General features: G+C 37.6%; 1 protein-coding gene across 1 annotated transcript in view; it reads left to right on the top strand.

Moving 5' to 3' along the window:
* The first annotated feature begins 7,942 nt into the window (after positions 1 to 7,942).
* The window catches only part of LOC127662112 (SH3 and cysteine-rich domain-containing protein-like), a 50,452-nt gene continuing 40,350 nt past the window's right edge, over positions 7,943 to 18,044 (top strand). Inside the window, exons 1-2 of the mRNA XM_052153093.1 lie at positions 7,943 to 8,254; positions 14,100 to 14,457. Coding sequence (XP_052009053.1) covers positions 8,147 to 8,254; positions 14,100 to 14,457 — 466 coding nt within the window. The 5' untranslated portion in view covers positions 7,943 to 8,146. The remainder of the gene's footprint in view (positions 8,255 to 14,099; positions 14,458 to 18,044) is intronic.

Consider the following 18,044-nt stretch of genomic DNA (forward strand, 5'->3'; position numbering starts at 1 on the left):
AATCCATAAGACTCTAGTGGTTGATTTTATATCTTCAGAACTGATATGACAGGTGTGTGTGCAACCCTCTATGGTCATGTTGGAGAAAGAATAGCCATTGGCTAGTACATTTTTGTTTTTACTTGCCAGACGCTTGATAACATGTAAGCGTAATGCAACTGAAAAAGATAATAAGCAAACCGAGAAAGGGGGCCCCTTCATACTTCACGCAATACAGTATGCAATATTGTACATTTTTCGCTTATTTTAGCTTTTTAAAAATTTACAAATTTTACATTCTATCAATTTATATGATGTCTTTAAATTGCATTTTTAATAATGATAAAAGCTGTTGTCACTGTTTGAAATTTCATACACATTGTTAACAAAAAATTCAACAAGGTTAGGGCTGTCATGATTATGAAATTTGGCTTACGATTAATTGTCCAAAAAAAGTATTGTGATTACGATGATTAATTTCAGTTCTTTCACGAACATGACAGTTAATTGTCATACAAACTGTCACTATGTGTGTTTCATCCACACAACAAATTATTTATACAAATTCAAAGAATGACAATCAAATATAAAAGTATACATTTTAAAATGTAAAACTTTTGCATGAGAGAGAGATGCACATGCTGTTATATGTTGGAGCGCTGGTATTTGTCGCGGGCAATGGTCTCCAGACATCGTAGCACTATCAGAGGTGTTGATCTATCTCTCTTGGGCCCCGCTAAGTGGCTGGGCCTCTGAAAGCATATTTCGGCACAATGGGGTCGAGTTTGAATGTAAAACCTTTGGAAATAACTGGCTAATTTACTGTGTGATCACATTGGAACCTGATCACCATTATCCAGCCTCAGTAGCAGACATTTAAACAACAGTTTATTTATGTGTAAACACTGAGAGCTCTGCAATAGTGCACAGAGAGCAAAATTCAATAACCAAGAGTTACAGTCTAATTCTGAATGCCAAATTTTTACAGCCGCACTGTTCTGTTGATGAGTCAACTGGGGGCCCTTTCTTATCTGCATTAACAAAATGAAAAAACTTCTTTCAGTTTCTTTAGGGGCCTGTTCAATTTAGATGTATAAACCATACCTTATAAACAAATGTTATAATAAATAAATCATCCAAATAAAACACAAAATTGCTCTCTAAGGATCTTAAAGGATCACAGAAGTAATTCAAATTCTGTCATTATTTACTCACTCTCATGTCGTTCAAAACCCAAATGACTTTCCATATGAAGGAGATATTTTAAAGGATGTTCCAATTGCAGATGTTCTGTATTACAGTACCATGGCAGTTGATACGGGGTGAATTTAGGTAAACAATTCCTTCAAAAAGCATGGTCATATAAATAGCCAAAATCAAATATGGTGACATGTTAATAAAATCAAACTTCTTTGGTTGACATAAGGCTGATAAAAAATGCCAGAATTGTCATTTTTGGGTGAGCTATTCCTTTAAATATCTGAGTGCAGTTTTCTCCTAAAGTTCAGCGTGAAGTGTGGGTAAAAACCAACAGCTTGTGCAACCCAAACTGGACAAGTGGTTTTACACTGTTGCATGTGTACATGGATGCAAGTTTTCAATAAGCCTCTGACAAGAACATGAGTATGTTTGACAGAAAGGATGTTCCTCTGGTGGACACACAGTGTTCTGTTTTTAGCTGCAATCTCATTATAGATTGCCTATACAAGCGGTGCAGTCTTAGGGGTTCATTTTGCATCAGAGCACTGCTCACATTCCCAATTAGGAGAACATGTAATTCTTCTCTCCCTGAGTCAAAGCACCAAGCAGGAAATGAAGTGTTTCATCAAACGTGCTTTTGATACGAATTAAAAATTGTCTTAGGGTGTGTTTGTGCAGAGACGAATAAACAAGCAAACTGTGTTGCAACCTGAAGAACTGAATCTGAGATTCTGGATTCACCAGATCATGAATTCATTTTTGCAATTTATCTGCAACTAGTGTATAGCCACCATATTTGATTTGACAGAGTTTATTAATGATTTGATTTGGTATTATTTGAGACAGAATAACGGCTTAAGCCCAAATATACTTTGGTTTTGGTGGAAACGCTTAGCATCTGTGTACAGTCGAACGCTCAGCCTTTCAAAATATACTTTATTTTACTTTAGGCTCATACACAGGTTGTTGGGGCATGTGTGCTACGACTGCTATGAGATACTTGACTATTTCTCATTTGGAGTTTAGACCAATAAAGATGTCTTTAGATTCCTTCAGACTCGAGTTATTCAAATCCAGGTATCTCCTAACCTCCTCACACATGCATTCTTGACATGCACATCCAATATTGCAGTTGTTTCCACCTTCATCTCCTGTTGTTTACCGGCAATTACATCTTCTTCTAGTGCTTCTTCGTGACTGCAACGGCTCAAATGAGTGTTGCTACCCTGTGGACCCACTAATAAGTGCAAATAATTCCAGGCGCATACTGCGCATTCAGAGTACATGCGGTTAGAAAAAAATCAAGCCGCATGTGTGTAGTGCTTGAGCACTCTGCTGATGACAAAATTTGCCTCATGCTCCATGTACACAAACACCTAGCATTCATGTCTGACCAAAGTTTACTTTGGGCTTTAAATTTCACACAAAGTGAAAAATATGTCTTCAGAAGACTTGGAATATAGATTCAAATCAGCTCATTTCTATTGTGGTTTAAGGGTGTTTTTTCAAACTTGACAGACTGGAATCACTTGCATTTTCTGCCAAATAAACCCTATGAAGTCTTTTAAAAATTCACCATTTACATTCCACAGAAATTGAAAATCATATGGGTTTGCAGTAATATTAGTGAGTAAAAGAGATTAAGTATTAAAAAACCAACTATGACTTATTTGAGCTTAAAGACTAAAATTTGCAACAACTGCACATGTCCAGCATACTTGAATTGTGATTCGAATGTAGTTCATAGATCTAAACTGTGATTTGAGACAATCATCTTGTACATTCATGTTTTTCTCTGATTAGCAATGATGTTTTACCAACTTTGTGGCCTAGATTAGAACAACCCCTAGACTGCCATCTACAAATGATATTAACCAGCCCCAAAAAGTCTGGAACAGGAAAATGAGTTGAAAACTCTTCTTCTTTTGCTCTCTTTCCTGCTGGGATGCAGGCTTATATCCCTCATTAGGGGGCGGTTTAATTAGTACTAATGCTCTGGAGAACTTCTCAGGAAATCCATTTAGCAGATTCCACAGTTTTCCTGCTGTTCTGTCTGCAGTGGTGGGAGAGGTTTCTTTACACTATGTAGGTGTGTTGTTTTGGGTTCATGCTGAGTTCAGCTGAGCTATTTAACTACATGCTCTTTGCCAAACAATATGCTCTCAACACAAGCAAAGTACTTATTTCGATAAACTGTCTTAAAAACTGCAATTTTTGGTCAGGTATTTTAGACAATTATTAAATGAATGCAAAGGAACTCAGGTCCCATTAAAGTGACAACACTTTTTTTCCCCTACACTGTACACTTCCAGAGTGAGGAAAAGGGTTGGTAAAATTACTCTGGACCCCACTCACCCAGCCCACTACCTTTTTGAACTGTTGCATTCTGGACGGTGCTACAGAGCACTGCGGCTAAAACTGTCTTTCTCTCATTTGATCTCATATCTACACCTTACATACATCTTTAACTGCTATAGGGGATATGGTGTGTTGGGGATATTGTTTTGTGTGCTCGGCTTCTTTAACTGTGTGTTGTTGAGGTTGTTTCATTGTGTGTTTAGGTTTTTGTTGTTTGGTGAAATTACATTGCATTCAGGCTATTGTGTATCGGATGCTTTTAGTAGAGCTGTTTGAGACTGAGCACAGTGAGCAGTTGCTGTTTTTATAATTTAGCATTTTTCTGTTTTTACTTTCAGACTTTTTTTCACTCTTGGAGAGCTGACAGTTTTTAGATCTGTTTTCACATGTTATCTGATTGATACTGTTTTGGTGTTACCTTGTTTTGATAGATTTCAGGAAGAGCTGAACAAACATAATTTTTGTCTTTGTGCTGTGTTGGTGTCTGGATATGTGTGTGTGTGACTGTGACCTTATGACTTTTAAATTCTATGATCTTGTTCTCTGCTCTCCGGTTTAATCTAGTTTTATCCTAAAGTGTTCAGCACAGAAGCATTGCAACCTGTTTCATCTTTCAGCCCCGGTGAAAACTATTAGAGTAAAATGTCATTACTAGCAGAAATGTGTGGGTGTGTGTGTGTGTGTGTGCACCATGCTTGAACAAATCTTGAGCAGCTTTAATGTATTGTGAATTTATGATTAATGAGGAGCTTTGAACGGAACAGATGGAAAATCCTGAAAGCAGTTTCCTCATATTCTCACATTGAGAGATTTTAAGATTTCCCTTTGGTTTTATTTCAACAGTGGATGGAGGGTGTAATCAAAGTGACCATAATTTTGTGTGTCACATTAAATTAATTTGGGATTGAGACACAGCGAGGATGATATTCAAAAGAGTGATCAGATCATAGTCATTGTCAGATAAGAAATGGATTGGAACATGAAGATACTGTACTGATGATCAGACTGTGGAGATGCTGTACTAATCATATCCTAATTTATGATGCCCCCATCACACCTTACGTGGGATTCCATTAAATATTCAGTGTGCTACTGGATCTCTCTATTTCTCTGTCTCTCTCTCCCTGTGTGCCTCTATCTCTATTTATGTTAAGTCATCTGACAAACAAGAAGCCAACGCAATTACCTCAGTCCATTATTCACAAATGCTAAACTTAGCAGAGATCATATATTGTAGTATCCATACAAAATGTTAACTATATTTAGGTTTAGATAAACAGCATTACTATTCTAAATACTATTTTGAGGTAATTGCTCAATCAGAGGGAAGTGCATGGATCAAAAATCATATCTAAGTGAATATAAGTCAGCTCATTTACAATGCCAAATGGGCCTCTGATCACTTCATTAGCATTGACTGAGCAGCAGGGAAAAGGTTTGAGCAATGATTTCATACATCATCTGGTAACCAACAGATGAAGCACTTATTTTAGACCAGGGAGGAATTCCAGGATCAGTCTATTGATGCATTTTCTGCTTCATAGGGAAACAAAGCCTTCAATACCAGACAATTCGCGTCCATCTGATACTCCCCCTTGAACATTTTGCAGCTAATATACGGGATAACAGACAATAGACATTATGATGTCTGCAAAAATATGGCTACGTCCTGACTAATACGGGACACTTGGTGACCCTACTCCACCCAGTTGTTTTTTTGCATAAATGTAAAAGTGTTTACCTGTTACTTTGGTGCTACTGATACAGATACGGGATATACTCCGCAATATCGAGGGAAGCCCGGTTGTTGCACGTGTGCATCAGAGAGCAGATAATGATCACGAGCAGGTTCCGTTACACTCTTGCGAAAGTGCAGATGAGAAGCATAGCTGATTGCGAGATTATCATTAAATCTGCCTCGGCATTCCTAAATAGTCTATCACTTGTGTGGCCGCCGAAATATCTTCAATGGGAGAACCATGACATTGTTCTTTACCTGCTGTCCGTGACCCATTCCGAATAGACCTGCGACCCACCAGTTGTGAAACACTGCTATATTACATAATTTACAACAACAACAAAAAACCTTGCTTTTGGTGCCACTCTGTGGACATTTCACCCAGAAACTGGAGCTCACACAAGCCTAAAATTTCAACAACACTTCCATATTCGACCACTGGGGCAGTAGATTGTATTTCAGTACACACAAACAGATTTCAGCTGAAGAACTTTCGACCTTCTGTCACCAAATTCAGAATGCGATCAGTCTTTCTTCCAAGAAACATAAAAAAAATGTATTTTCTACTGCTCTATTCCTGGTCACTGTTCACTTGCATTGCCATTCATTTCCATGCTTTAAATGAGAATTGTGACCATGGAGATAGCAGCATGCATATTCTTCTAGATAACCCCTTTTGTGTTCCAAATGAGAAAGTAATTTGGGTGAGTATATGATGACTGAATTTTCATTTTTGTGTTAACTCTAAAAGCGAATTCCCTTTTAAGTTCTTCAACTTGGTAGAGAGTTACAAATCTGAAAATTAGAATGTATCAGGTATGTATAGCACATTGCACACATAGCCTATTAATATATCTATTAATATATTTACGATTAAACAGTGGTCAAATTAAAACTAGTTTAAGGTTGAAATCAATAGGAGATGGTGAGGCTGATTATACACTGGTGTCACTGTTCTAGATCTTGAACTAGGTAGAGGAGTTAAACTCATATGCCCTCTTTAATTAAGACCCTGCTCTCTTAACCAGTGGTCTTCAGTCTTCTGCAGCTGGGGGTGAAAGTTACAGCCTGTCCTCCCTCTGCTCTCCTCCACTTCTCTACTCACTGCTCCTGTATTGTTTCTCTCATATAAATGAGATGCCATGATATGAGCGCAAAGTGATCATTTGTGTTCCAAAACTGCTTTCGGGTCCTTGAATAACGTATAACGTGAGAGTAAGGGCAGCCGGTGGACTTTCTGGTGCCCTCCAAGTGTAAGATGGTGCCCCCCTAGGGAGTTGGTGCCCTACGCCGACTACATAGTCTGCTTATAGGGAGCGGCGGTACTGCTTGAGACACCAATTAGTTTCCACACTGGTGGAAACCTTTTCAGATTTCTGAGAAACGTACTCGTAGTTTAAGAACTCTGAAGAACTGTAAGGACTTTAGTGAAGCCAACATAAGATTAAGGCTTCAAGGCACTTGAAATCTTGAAGTTCCTTGAGTACATAAATAGAATATTTGAGGCTGCTTTAAAGGGTGTCTGGAGAATCTCCAGATGGTTTCACTGGTGTGGCATCTGAGGAACCCTCTAGTATTTTATATATTTATTTATTTTATTTTTACAGTGTACAATATTTTTAACTTAAAATATTAAATGTTTATCCAGTCTTTTTGTTTAACAGATCCAATTCAATAATGGACTAGAGGAACAGTAACACTAATCTTTAACCTTATTTTTTAGCCTCATTTACACTAATTTCTGGATGAATCTAAAGTTAAAGGAATAGTTCACCCAAAACTCACAGATGTGTATGACTTTCTTCTGCAGAACACAAATAAAGATTTTTAGAAGAATATTTCAGCTCTGTAGGTCCATACAATGTAAGTCAATGGTGATCAAAAATGTAAAGCTCCAAAAAGCACATAAAGCCAGCATCAAAGTAATTCATGAGACTTCAGTGGTTTCATCCAAATCTTCAGAAGCGATCCAATCAATTTTCTGTGAGAACAGATCAAACAATAACACATGTTTTACTGTGCATCTTGACATCCCAAGTCTCCTTGACAATCATGATTTCAAGCTCAATTACACTTCCTAGTGCTTGACACATGCGCAGAGTGCTGGTTGGCACTAGAAAGTGTTATTGATCTTGACATCATGATTGCCAAGGAGACTAAGGATCAAGATTTATAGTGATAAAAGAGTTACATTTTGGTCTGTTCTCAACCAAAATCTATTGGATCGCTTCAGAAGATACAGATGAAACCACTGGAGTTTTATGGATTACTTTGATGCTGCCTTTATGTGCTTTTTGGGGCTTCAAGGTTTTGGTCCACTGGTTATTGGATTGGATGGACCTAGAGAGCTGAGATATTCTCCTAAAAATCTTTGTTTGTTTTCTGCTGAAGAAAGAAAGTCATACACATCTGGGATCTGAGGGTAAGTGATGAGAACATTTTCATTTTTGGGTAAACTATCCCTTTAAGAATGGAGTTGCGAACAGCCAGTCTGCTCAATAAATACAGAATTGGACCTATTTAAAATAAGGATGGGAATAAATCAGTTGTGAACTCCTCCCCTAGCGGGTGCTGATTGGCTGCTTCTCAGTCTTACAGTCAGATCCAGTTACCCAACTGGACTGAGCCGACCCTAATGAAGTGAGTGCATCTCGAGCGGACGGCATCTCCAGTTTTCACCGTAGGCTACAAACTGATGGAAAGTCGATAGACGAGGCGTGATCTCTTATTTCTAGTGCGACATTGTACATTTAGACCATGAATTCTGGGCAGATTCGGTAGTTTAACTTCCAACTTAACTCAACATGTAAGTGCGGCTGGTACCCAGTCGTACCCGACAGTTCATCTGGTGGTGTTTAAACTGTTACCAACATGATTCCCCCAGCGAACATGATTCAGGAAGACACTACGAGCAAGGAGAACGAAAGGGAGCAGCGTGAGCCTCAGTCACCCACATCCATCAGCCAGCAGGAGTCAAAGGTTTGACACACACCTCATATAAGAGTAAACGCACAGAAACAGCATAGGCTACCGACTGAGATGTATGTGTATTGCGTAAATTACAGTCTTTTCACACTTTTACTGTATACCGTACTGTGCACGTTTCAAGTGAGTTTTCCATCTGTGCTTACAACATGTTCGAGAATATTATATTGAATATAGATTTGATAAAAAGGTTTGATTGAGCGCGCGCATCTGTTGCTTTGCTTTCCAAAAGCACGGGTAATCCTGATCCTGAAAATAATATGGCAATATGAATATAATTCATGAGTTTATTCATGTTATTTCTAATGCATAATTTATCAAAAATAATAGTAAAAGTGCCAAAACGGTACAATAAAGTTTTATAGGATAACATCGGTTTATGCATTAGGTATTATGGACAATATATTCCATCTATATGGAATATAGGTAAAATGGACAATTTACCTATTATTAGAGCATTTATTAATCTTGGTTAATTAATACAAATAGAATTGTTCATTGTCAGTTCATAGTGAATTGACTATTGTTAACATATGCAGCTTTTATTTAAAAAATCGTTAAATATTATAGAAAGTAATAATTGTTCATGTTAACTACAAACTTATTGTGGTGCGTTACCGTAAATGTTTATTTGTATGCAAAGGGTTCATATGAGAAGACTTACGTTGAATGTGTGCAAAGTTAACTTAGTAGAAGAGGGTTTGTGAAGCTGCTGTAGGCTACTACTTACAGTACCCTGATGTCTGATTTGATGTGTTTCATTTAAGATCTGATGCGTGAGGTTGTAGTAGGTGGTGTTCGTCACTATCATTGGTGCTGAGTTTGAGCTCATCTGTTTTTCTGGGTCATCTGTGGCTGGCTCTGAGTTCTACAACTCAGGGCCCGGAAATGTTAAACGGGTCACTATGCTATTAGAGCTGCAATGCCAGTTGGGGATTTATTGTCTGTGAATAGGAATGTCGCGATTACCCATTTTCACAATTATCCGCGATTAAAATGGTCACGGTTATTAAACCGTAAGAATTTGGAAGCTACGGTTAAAAACTGGAAAAAACAACCATGTTGTCCATTTTATTTAATTTTTTTACTGAAAATGAGTCTTTCAGTGTGGGTCTAACTACTTGCGCCGCGCGCGTGTTCTGCCCTCTGCTTGGCTGGTCTGTGAGGCTGTTACTATGGTAACGGAGTTCACGAGATGATTGTCTAGGTAAAGCTGGCTCGTGCACAACGTGAACTTTCAGCGCACGTGAAACTCTCAAAATGAAAACATGGCGGAACATCGCGATCTCCCAGAGTTGTGTCCGCCGGAGAAGCGAATACAATTATCTTTTTGGGAGCATTTTGACTTTCTAAAAATTGACACAGGAGTTGTTGAAGACGGGTATCCAGTATGCAAAACGTGCAGACGAAAAGTATCAGCAAAAGCGGTGAACACATCTTATATGTTTCAACATCTGAGGGATCACCGTCCAGAGATTCATGCCCAGATGAAGGTAATACTTTTACAAACACAGGATATATTATATGTAGTATACTACTTACCTTTTGGTAAAGTCAAACACTGAATTGAAACTGTAAATACGAAGAGTTGTTTATTTTAAGTTTAAATGAGGAGGGGTTCAGCTTTATATTGTGAATGTGACGACTCCAAATAGTTTTTCCTACTTGTGCTGTGATAATCCGGTTTATAATTAGATTACTGAATTTTAAAAGAAGGTTCGCCTAACCTGACACCGTTTTATTTTAAACATATGGTTTAAGTTATAGTTGTTTTTGGTTATTTATTTGTAATTTATATTTATTGAAATGGTATAGATACTTTTTTGTTGAAAAGGTACAGTATGTTTTGGTGTCAGAGGGCAGATAGAGAAAATTGCACCTACATACAAGTACTTTGCCTACTTGTTTTCAATTTAGAAGTAGGAATATATATATGTTAACTGCATGTCCTAACGAATGCTGCAATAAAACTTTTGATTTATTTCACATAATATGTAAATTTGCAGACAATCGTAAAAATCGGAGAAATCATGATTTGTTATCAGAAAATAATCGTACCATCAAAAATTCACATCGTGACATCCCTATCTGTGAATCAGGGTTTATTTATTAAAGATTCAGTTCTGTAAGACAACATTGTTTTTTTAGGTAGTTATTCAGAAATGAATTAATCTTTGACATTTAGTTCATATCATTCCCATCCTCTCTATAAATGCTGTTCATGTGGCTGAGTGTAAGAGCTGAGATTAAGCACATCACATATTGAACATTATCCATGGCAATATAAAGTTAAATGTTGTCTTCACACGTCAGAATATCATTATCTGACGGATTGGTGTTTAACTGTGAGCTGCTACTTAGAGCATTGCCATCACTTACTATTCAGTGTTATTTACTGTGGTCATGTGGACATTTTTTAATCATGTCACCAGTAAAAATATATTTTTTATCTTATTCGAAAAAGAATCACAGTGGATGATAAGAACCATATTATATTTGACATATTACAGAATTGTGATTTTTTTTTTACCAAAGGCTAGTTTTCATATCAGGCCCTTTTTAACTTAGGAGAAGAAAAACTATCTGTAGGAGAAGAGATCTATGTAGCCCAGTAATTCATTAGAAAGGGAATACACCACCAAATAAAGATGTAATAGTGAGCTAAAACAGAATATGACTCATTAGTTGCTAATTGGAGACTCTAATGCAAATGAAAAATGGATACACAAAAAATGATCTCCAATGCTGATTGCATTTCAAAGATTTCCAAGAAGTAAAAGGCATATAGTGAGAAATAAGACCAACCAGTTTGCCTCCCAGTTGAACTCATTTCAACAGTGATGAGCAATAAATATGATTTCATCAGAATCAGGGATTTTATTTGCAAATCTTATCAAGCATTCAGAGTTCAACTACTGATTTAGAATCCGGTTCTTTCTGTCCCAGTAAACATATTCATTTACACTTGACAAACAGAAATGGTCCAGGGGTTTTGTGACTAAAACTCCAAGTAAATAATAATCTCTGTTGGTTTCCCTTGTGTCTTGTGTTCATTTGTGTCTGATTAGATAGTGTCCCAAGTAAAGCAGGCCCAATAAAATGTGTCCTTCACTTTCTCAACAAAGCAAACAATCCTGTGCCAAAAAACATGACTCCCACCTTAATCAGCTCCATCTCTCAGAGTTGTCCTTCAGGGTATAGCAGGGCACACATTTAGTGCAGACAGCAACAGAATTGATTCCTAATGGATATAGAAGATTGTGATTTTCTAGCAGAACTGGTCATTGTTTTTGAAACTACTTTCAATGCATTTTTAATTCAAACCCTAGGCAACATATTCCAGAAATATTTTTGTGTTTATTCAGTCATCAGTCACATGTTGCTTTTTTATTCAGTCAACAGTTATATCACTTGTTCATTCGTTTCCAGTGTGCAAGAAACTTAAATCTAGCTTCTCTCAAAGTCCATGTACAATTTTTTTAGCAGTATAGTCTCAGGCATCAGCCTTTTTTGTTCCTGTTCCATTAATTTTATTGGAACTGCCAGGCAAATCGTAACTTGATTGAATGGATTTCTTGATTGCCTGTTGTTTACCGGAGATTCTGCCACTGAGCAAGTGCCTTGTAAATGCTAGGAAGTACCTGAAATGAAAATTTGCCTATTTTTAACCAACATTACATTTGGCACTTTTGTGACTTATTTGATGTAATTCACAGGGTAAACTGCTTGGAAGTGACTTCATAAGTTGACAGTGAACTATGAGCACTGATGGAAAGAAACAGAAAGGGAGGAACTAATCGATCAATCACGCTCTGTTGGGCATTAGAGATCAATAGGTCATCATCATACACAGACACGCAGTCGAACTGCAACTCACTAAACTCAGTCCACTGATTCTCTAATTTCATTGGTGGAAACACAGTGTGACATGGTACTGCTCATACATCACACACACGTGCAAACATTCGGTCATTTGTCACACATATATTGCTGCGTTTACTAATGCTTGACCGAAGACTTGTTCTTTTTTGTGTATATTTGAGGTGTTATTAAAAAGTAAACCCTGTCTAACCTGTTAGTTCTGGGCACCTTTCAATTGTACTAAATTTGAATTGTGTTCCCATACACAGAACTGGTTGAATTAGTGCAGGTTGGTGTGACACAGAGGACATAATTAGCAGGCAAAGATGGTCCTGGTGGGTGTTGTCAGCTAATTTAGAGGGCTGTCAGTGTATGACTGATATAATGGATAATGTGCAGTGTGCAAAGAGGTTACGTACCAAGAGACTCGACAGCACATTTTCTTCCAAAAAGATGAGGTTTTGAAGGTTAAAGGGATAGTTCACCCAAAAAATGAAAATTCTCATCATTTACTCACCCTTATTTTATCCCAGATGTGTAGGACTTTATTTCTTCAGCAGAACACAAATGAAGATTTGTAGAAAAATATCTTGGCTCTGTAGGTCCATACAATGCAAGTGAATGGTGATCAGACATTTGTAGCTCAGGCGTGCCGCTCAAGCCCTCAAAAGTGAAGCCAAAACGTCTTGATCGCCCCCCGGTGACTGGTCCTTGTATAGGTCATAAACCCCGCCTCCCCATGTTATTCAACTGGACGTGAGACCAACTAAACTTCTTTAACTTCTTTAATTTAAAATTAAATTACACTTCACATATCTTTTTTCCAAAGATAGTTTCTGTCATTTACTGTAGTTTCTATCACGTTAATGTAATTTCAAGTGTTTGTTTTCAAAATAAGTTTGTTTTTAGTTAGTTATTTGATGCTATAAAAACGGTGCTGTAACATCATGATTGACAGCTGTGATTGACAGGTTCTCTGAGCGAAGTAGTCACTGAAGCACCAACAGACTTTTTTTCGGGATCTTCGGAGGACTGAGGAGATTGGAGCTTTAAATTGAAAATAAAAATTTCTATAATTAATTATTTCAATAATTTTTTGCGATTGATTCAGCGAGAGTGAGGGCGGGGCCTTGATTTCCGGGCTTTACTTCCTGCTCACTACTGCGCAGGTCTGGTCCCGAAATCGCAACTGCGCAGACTCAAGTCCCAAGATGTCTGCGCCATATCGGGACACTGGCGGCTTCAGTTCTCACCAATGGAAAAGAGTGAAGGGGCATCATCCATCTTTTTTTTACAGTCTATGTTGTAGCTCCAAAAATATCATAAAGGAAACATAGAAGTAATCCATGACTCCAGTGTTTAAATCCATATCTCCAGAAGCAACATAATTGGTGTGAGTTAGAAACTGAATAATATATGTCCTTTTTTTACTCTAAATCTCCACTTTACCTTTCACCAACTCTAACTTTTCAGATGTGAAAGTGGAGTTCTAGAATATATAAAGGACTTACATTTTGATCTGTTTCTCACCCACACATTATATTGCTTCAGAAGATATTAATTTAACCTCTGGAGTTTCCTTTATGTGATTTTTGGAACTACAAAGGTCTGATCACCATTCACTTGCATAATATAGACACTATAGTGTGAGGAACAGGGTGAAAAGTAAATGTTTATGAACTGTTAATCTGCTGTTTTACTTGTAATTTGAGTGAAAGGGAATAAACATTGTTGTTGTAGCGCATGTTCATTTCACCAGTAAACATCTGCAATACGTACAATGATCTAAACAAAAGTCATTTTTCTTCAATGTAGTTTTAGTAACATAGTTCTATGAGATCAGGTTGGACGAGATTGAAATGAAAAATATATTTTTTTACAATGCATAGAAGGCTAAGCATATGTCTGAATCAGATGCTCATAGATACTTAAACCTGTTTTTGTATTTCTACTCCATTGTTTTGTTTGTTTATTTCAGTTGCAGAGGTTAAAGCGTTCCATGTCCTTCAAGACCAAAAGTCTTCGCAGCAAAAGTGCTGATCATTTTTTCCTGCGGCCTATCGAGGATGTGAAGTTTCAAAGCGACCTGCTCTCTGATGTCAGCAGCAGCACTGGTCACCTGACCACATTTGATGTGTCCATCTCCACCCCTCCAGTGATGTCCCTTCCTCCTCCTCCTCCCCCTCCACTGCCCCCTGTGATCCCGGGCAACCTGCCCATCACAATCTGTTCTCCATCCCGTGCGCCCCGCCAGACAGACCCCAACGCACACACCTTCCTAGAGCACATCTTCAAGAAGCCCCAATTCTGCGATGTCTGCAACCACATGATTGTTGGTAAGAGGACATATTTTATCCAGGAACTCACAACACCTCAACACTATCATTACTCTGGAACTTAAAATGCGCAAAGCTGTGTTGGTTTAGACAGCGGAAAGTATTTTGATCCCTAGCATAATGGTTATAGATGAGATGCCTGAAAGCACAGTCTGGAATATTATATTCTCCATCTGTTCTTTAGTCACCATACACTGGTGTTTTACTACTGTGGAACATAACACGCAATGAATTGACCATTTAGAGTGAAGTGAACAATGATAAAGTGATGCCACATAATGAGTTAGATCTCCCAGCTATTTTCTAATTCACTTCAAAGTGTATTATTTAGTGTTGGAATGGTCAGTCGGGCAGAATCAAATCAGATATCATGCTGAGGGAGTTTTGTAGACAGTTTCAAGATTTATGCCCTGTATTCATGCCCCCATGAAGGGGCATCTGTCCATACCAGTCCACTAGAGATGATTTGTGAGGTTGCCAGCTAGTGGATAGATTTTAATGTTATTTCTGGGCCACAAGCATCACCAAACGGAATAGCAAATAGCAAAAATCACTTAGAAAAGACATTGATTTTAAAACGATTATGTTGTAATGGTGTTTGTTTGTGTGTGTGTGTGTGTGTGTGTGTGTGTGTGTGTGTGTGTGTGTGTGTGTGTGTGTGTGTGTGTGTGTGAGCGTGTATTTATCACTTTGTGGGGACCAAATGTCCCCATAAGGATAGTAAAACCCGAAATTTTTGACCTTGTGGGGACATTTTGTCGGTCCCCATGAGGAAAACAGCTTATAAATCATACTAAATTATGTTTTTTGAAAATGTAAAAATGCAGAAAGTTTTCTGTGAGGGTTAGGTTTAGGGGTAGGGTTAGATTTAGGGGATAGAATGTCTATGGAAAGTCCCCATAAAACATGGAAACACAACATGAGTTTGTGTGTGTGTGTGTGTGTGTGTGTGTGTGTGTGTGTGTGTGTGTGTGTGTGTGTGTGTGTGTGTGTGTGTAGAGAGAGAGAGAGAGAGAGAGAGAGAGAGAGAGAGAGAGAGAGAGAGAGAGAGAGAGAGAGAGAGAGAGCAGACAGAGACCATGTGTCTTCTCAGTCTGTGGCTGGCATATGGATCTGTCAGGCCTCATCACCTCTTTACCACACTAACCCATTCGCTCAGAAAAGGACTCTAATGAGGGTAGGGCGCCAGATCCGGCCCTGGCATATCCTAATGCAAAGGACATCAAGAGGCCAAATTATGCATTTCATGGCTTTGTAATAAATGTAGAGAAAACAGAGTAAGAAACCTGAGCTGGAGCAGCAGATAGATTAGGAATGATCTATTGGGTCATTATCCAACAGCATTTTAATTTCTGCTATGCAGGAAGGTGAATTGTATGAAATTTCACCAGCTGTCAGAAATAAATGCAAGGAGGGTGTAGTCCTTCTGTGTATGTTTGTGGTTTCAGTTGACTGCTGTGACTAATGAGTCATTGCTAAATAACAAACTGTGAAATCCTTGGATGTGGATTGGATATCAGGACACTTGGGTCTGACCAAATCTCTACAGGTTGATTAAATATGGCACACGTGCATTTGACCCAAATCTCTACATTTGGTTCAGATATCAGATATCAACTTGACTTTCAAGATAACGTACATTTGTTTTCCATGTTTGCATACATATTGACCAAGTTGAATGTGTTATGTGAGACAGAGTGGGAGATCTGACCTTCTGCTTTATGGTTAGTTTCCAATTCAGAGTTAAACCTGAAGTGTGTAATTTCAGTGTCACGAGTGTCACTGAACAGAATTGTAAAAATATTTAATGTTTTTGTAGAATTTTACGTGAACATCTACAATTAACCTAAAAAACTTGATAACATTGAAATAAACTGGTTTTATTCAAGTCAGAAATATTAATCATTATCACTGAATCAACCTGAATACATTAGATTACACCAACAAAAACAAATTTTAAGGGTTAGATTAGATAGAACTTTACCTCTTAATGGTAATGATTGCAGATACCATTTTTGACAGTGAAGGTTAATTTGTGTAAACGTGTAAATATTGTAGCACTGACAAAATATTGCTCTGTTTGTTTAAGAATCCCGACAAACCCGAAAAAACAACATTGACTTAACCAATCTGGAGTGGAACTATCTGTTTTATTGACCATTGCACTTGAAAAAATGTGTTGTGAAATCATTTTTATTTGTATATGGCTTTTCAGAAAATTGTGCTGTAATGTCTTAAGAGTCCTCAAATATCTTTAGAGTCCTTGTTTTGTAACATCTAAATTAACTGAGTCCTTGTTTTGTAACATCTAAATTAACTGGTTTTATTAAAAAAAAATTTTTTATTTAACCTTGTGTGACCCCGCGTCCACATGTGGACATTGTATTTTGTCTTCGCTATGCGCAACGCATAAGTGAATTAAAACCAACTGAATACTGTTCACAAGAATCTACACTGTCATTTAAGGGTTAAAATTCTGCCGTTTCGTGTCACGTGACATAACAGCATGACGTTGATTTCCAGGAAGTGCTACTATGGGCACAAAATGTAACCCTGTTTGGTTGTAAAGAGTAGCGTCTTAAGTTTCATTTGATATGCCGCTTTAAAAAATCCATTCATGTTTTGCACATCAGCACGCTGATAAAGATGAAGTCCACAAATGTGGAAATTAGGACCGCGTTAACAGTATAACCTGTATAACGGCAGCAAAAAAACAGCTTATCGACTGACTTGCTATAGCTAGTAAACAGTGTTTCAACAAACATTCAGTAGACTTTCAGTTGCCTGCATATAGATCATTTATTAATGAACTGATGTTCTCAACAATAAAGTAGGTCATTAATAGAGATCTATATACAGGCTACTGAAAGTCTACTAAATGTTTGTTGAAACACTGTTTACTAGCTATAGCAAGTCAGTCGATAATAAAAGATTAATTAATAAAGGAGCTATATGCAGGCATTAAATTGCCCCATTGAGCAATAATGATGTGCAATACACAGTTTAATTATCCAACATATCCTCTTCTGCCATTACTTACATTGCTCTGTACATAATATACTGTTTTTTGTTCTTTATATACAGATTGTATTAGATTTGCACAACGTGTGTGTATGTGGGTATGTATGAAGGTGAGTGTATGTACGTATATGTATAATTATTTATTTTGTGTTCTTTTTTGTTTTTAATTACCTATGTCTTGCTGCTGTTTTTGGTATTGTTTGTATTGTTGTAGACTGGAAGCTCCTGTCACCAAGACAAATTCCTTGTATGTGTAAGCATACTTGGCAATAAAACTGATTCTGATTCTGATAAGTTGTTATTTTGCTGCTTTTATGCAGGCTATTGATAGTCTACTGAATGTTTGTTTAAACACTGTTTACTAGCTATAGCAAGGCAGTTGAAAAGTCACTTATAGTCAGTTAAATATCTACTTGGGACCATCCAAATTTATATATTAGGTGCTACTGTAAGGATCTCCTCTTTGGGTTGCTGTTCTCCTCCAGATCAGCAGAGGGCATTCACCCTGGTCCTCCCGTGCAATGCTCCTCTCCACTCCTGCAGATGGCACCAACACCCCTAATCTG

Source organism: Xyrauchen texanus, chromosome 22 (assembly GCF_025860055.1).
Source record: "Xyrauchen texanus isolate HMW12.3.18 chromosome 22, RBS_HiC_50CHRs, whole genome shotgun sequence".
In the NCBI taxonomy this organism is placed as follows: Eukaryota; Metazoa; Chordata; class Actinopteri; order Cypriniformes; family Catostomidae; genus Xyrauchen; species Xyrauchen texanus.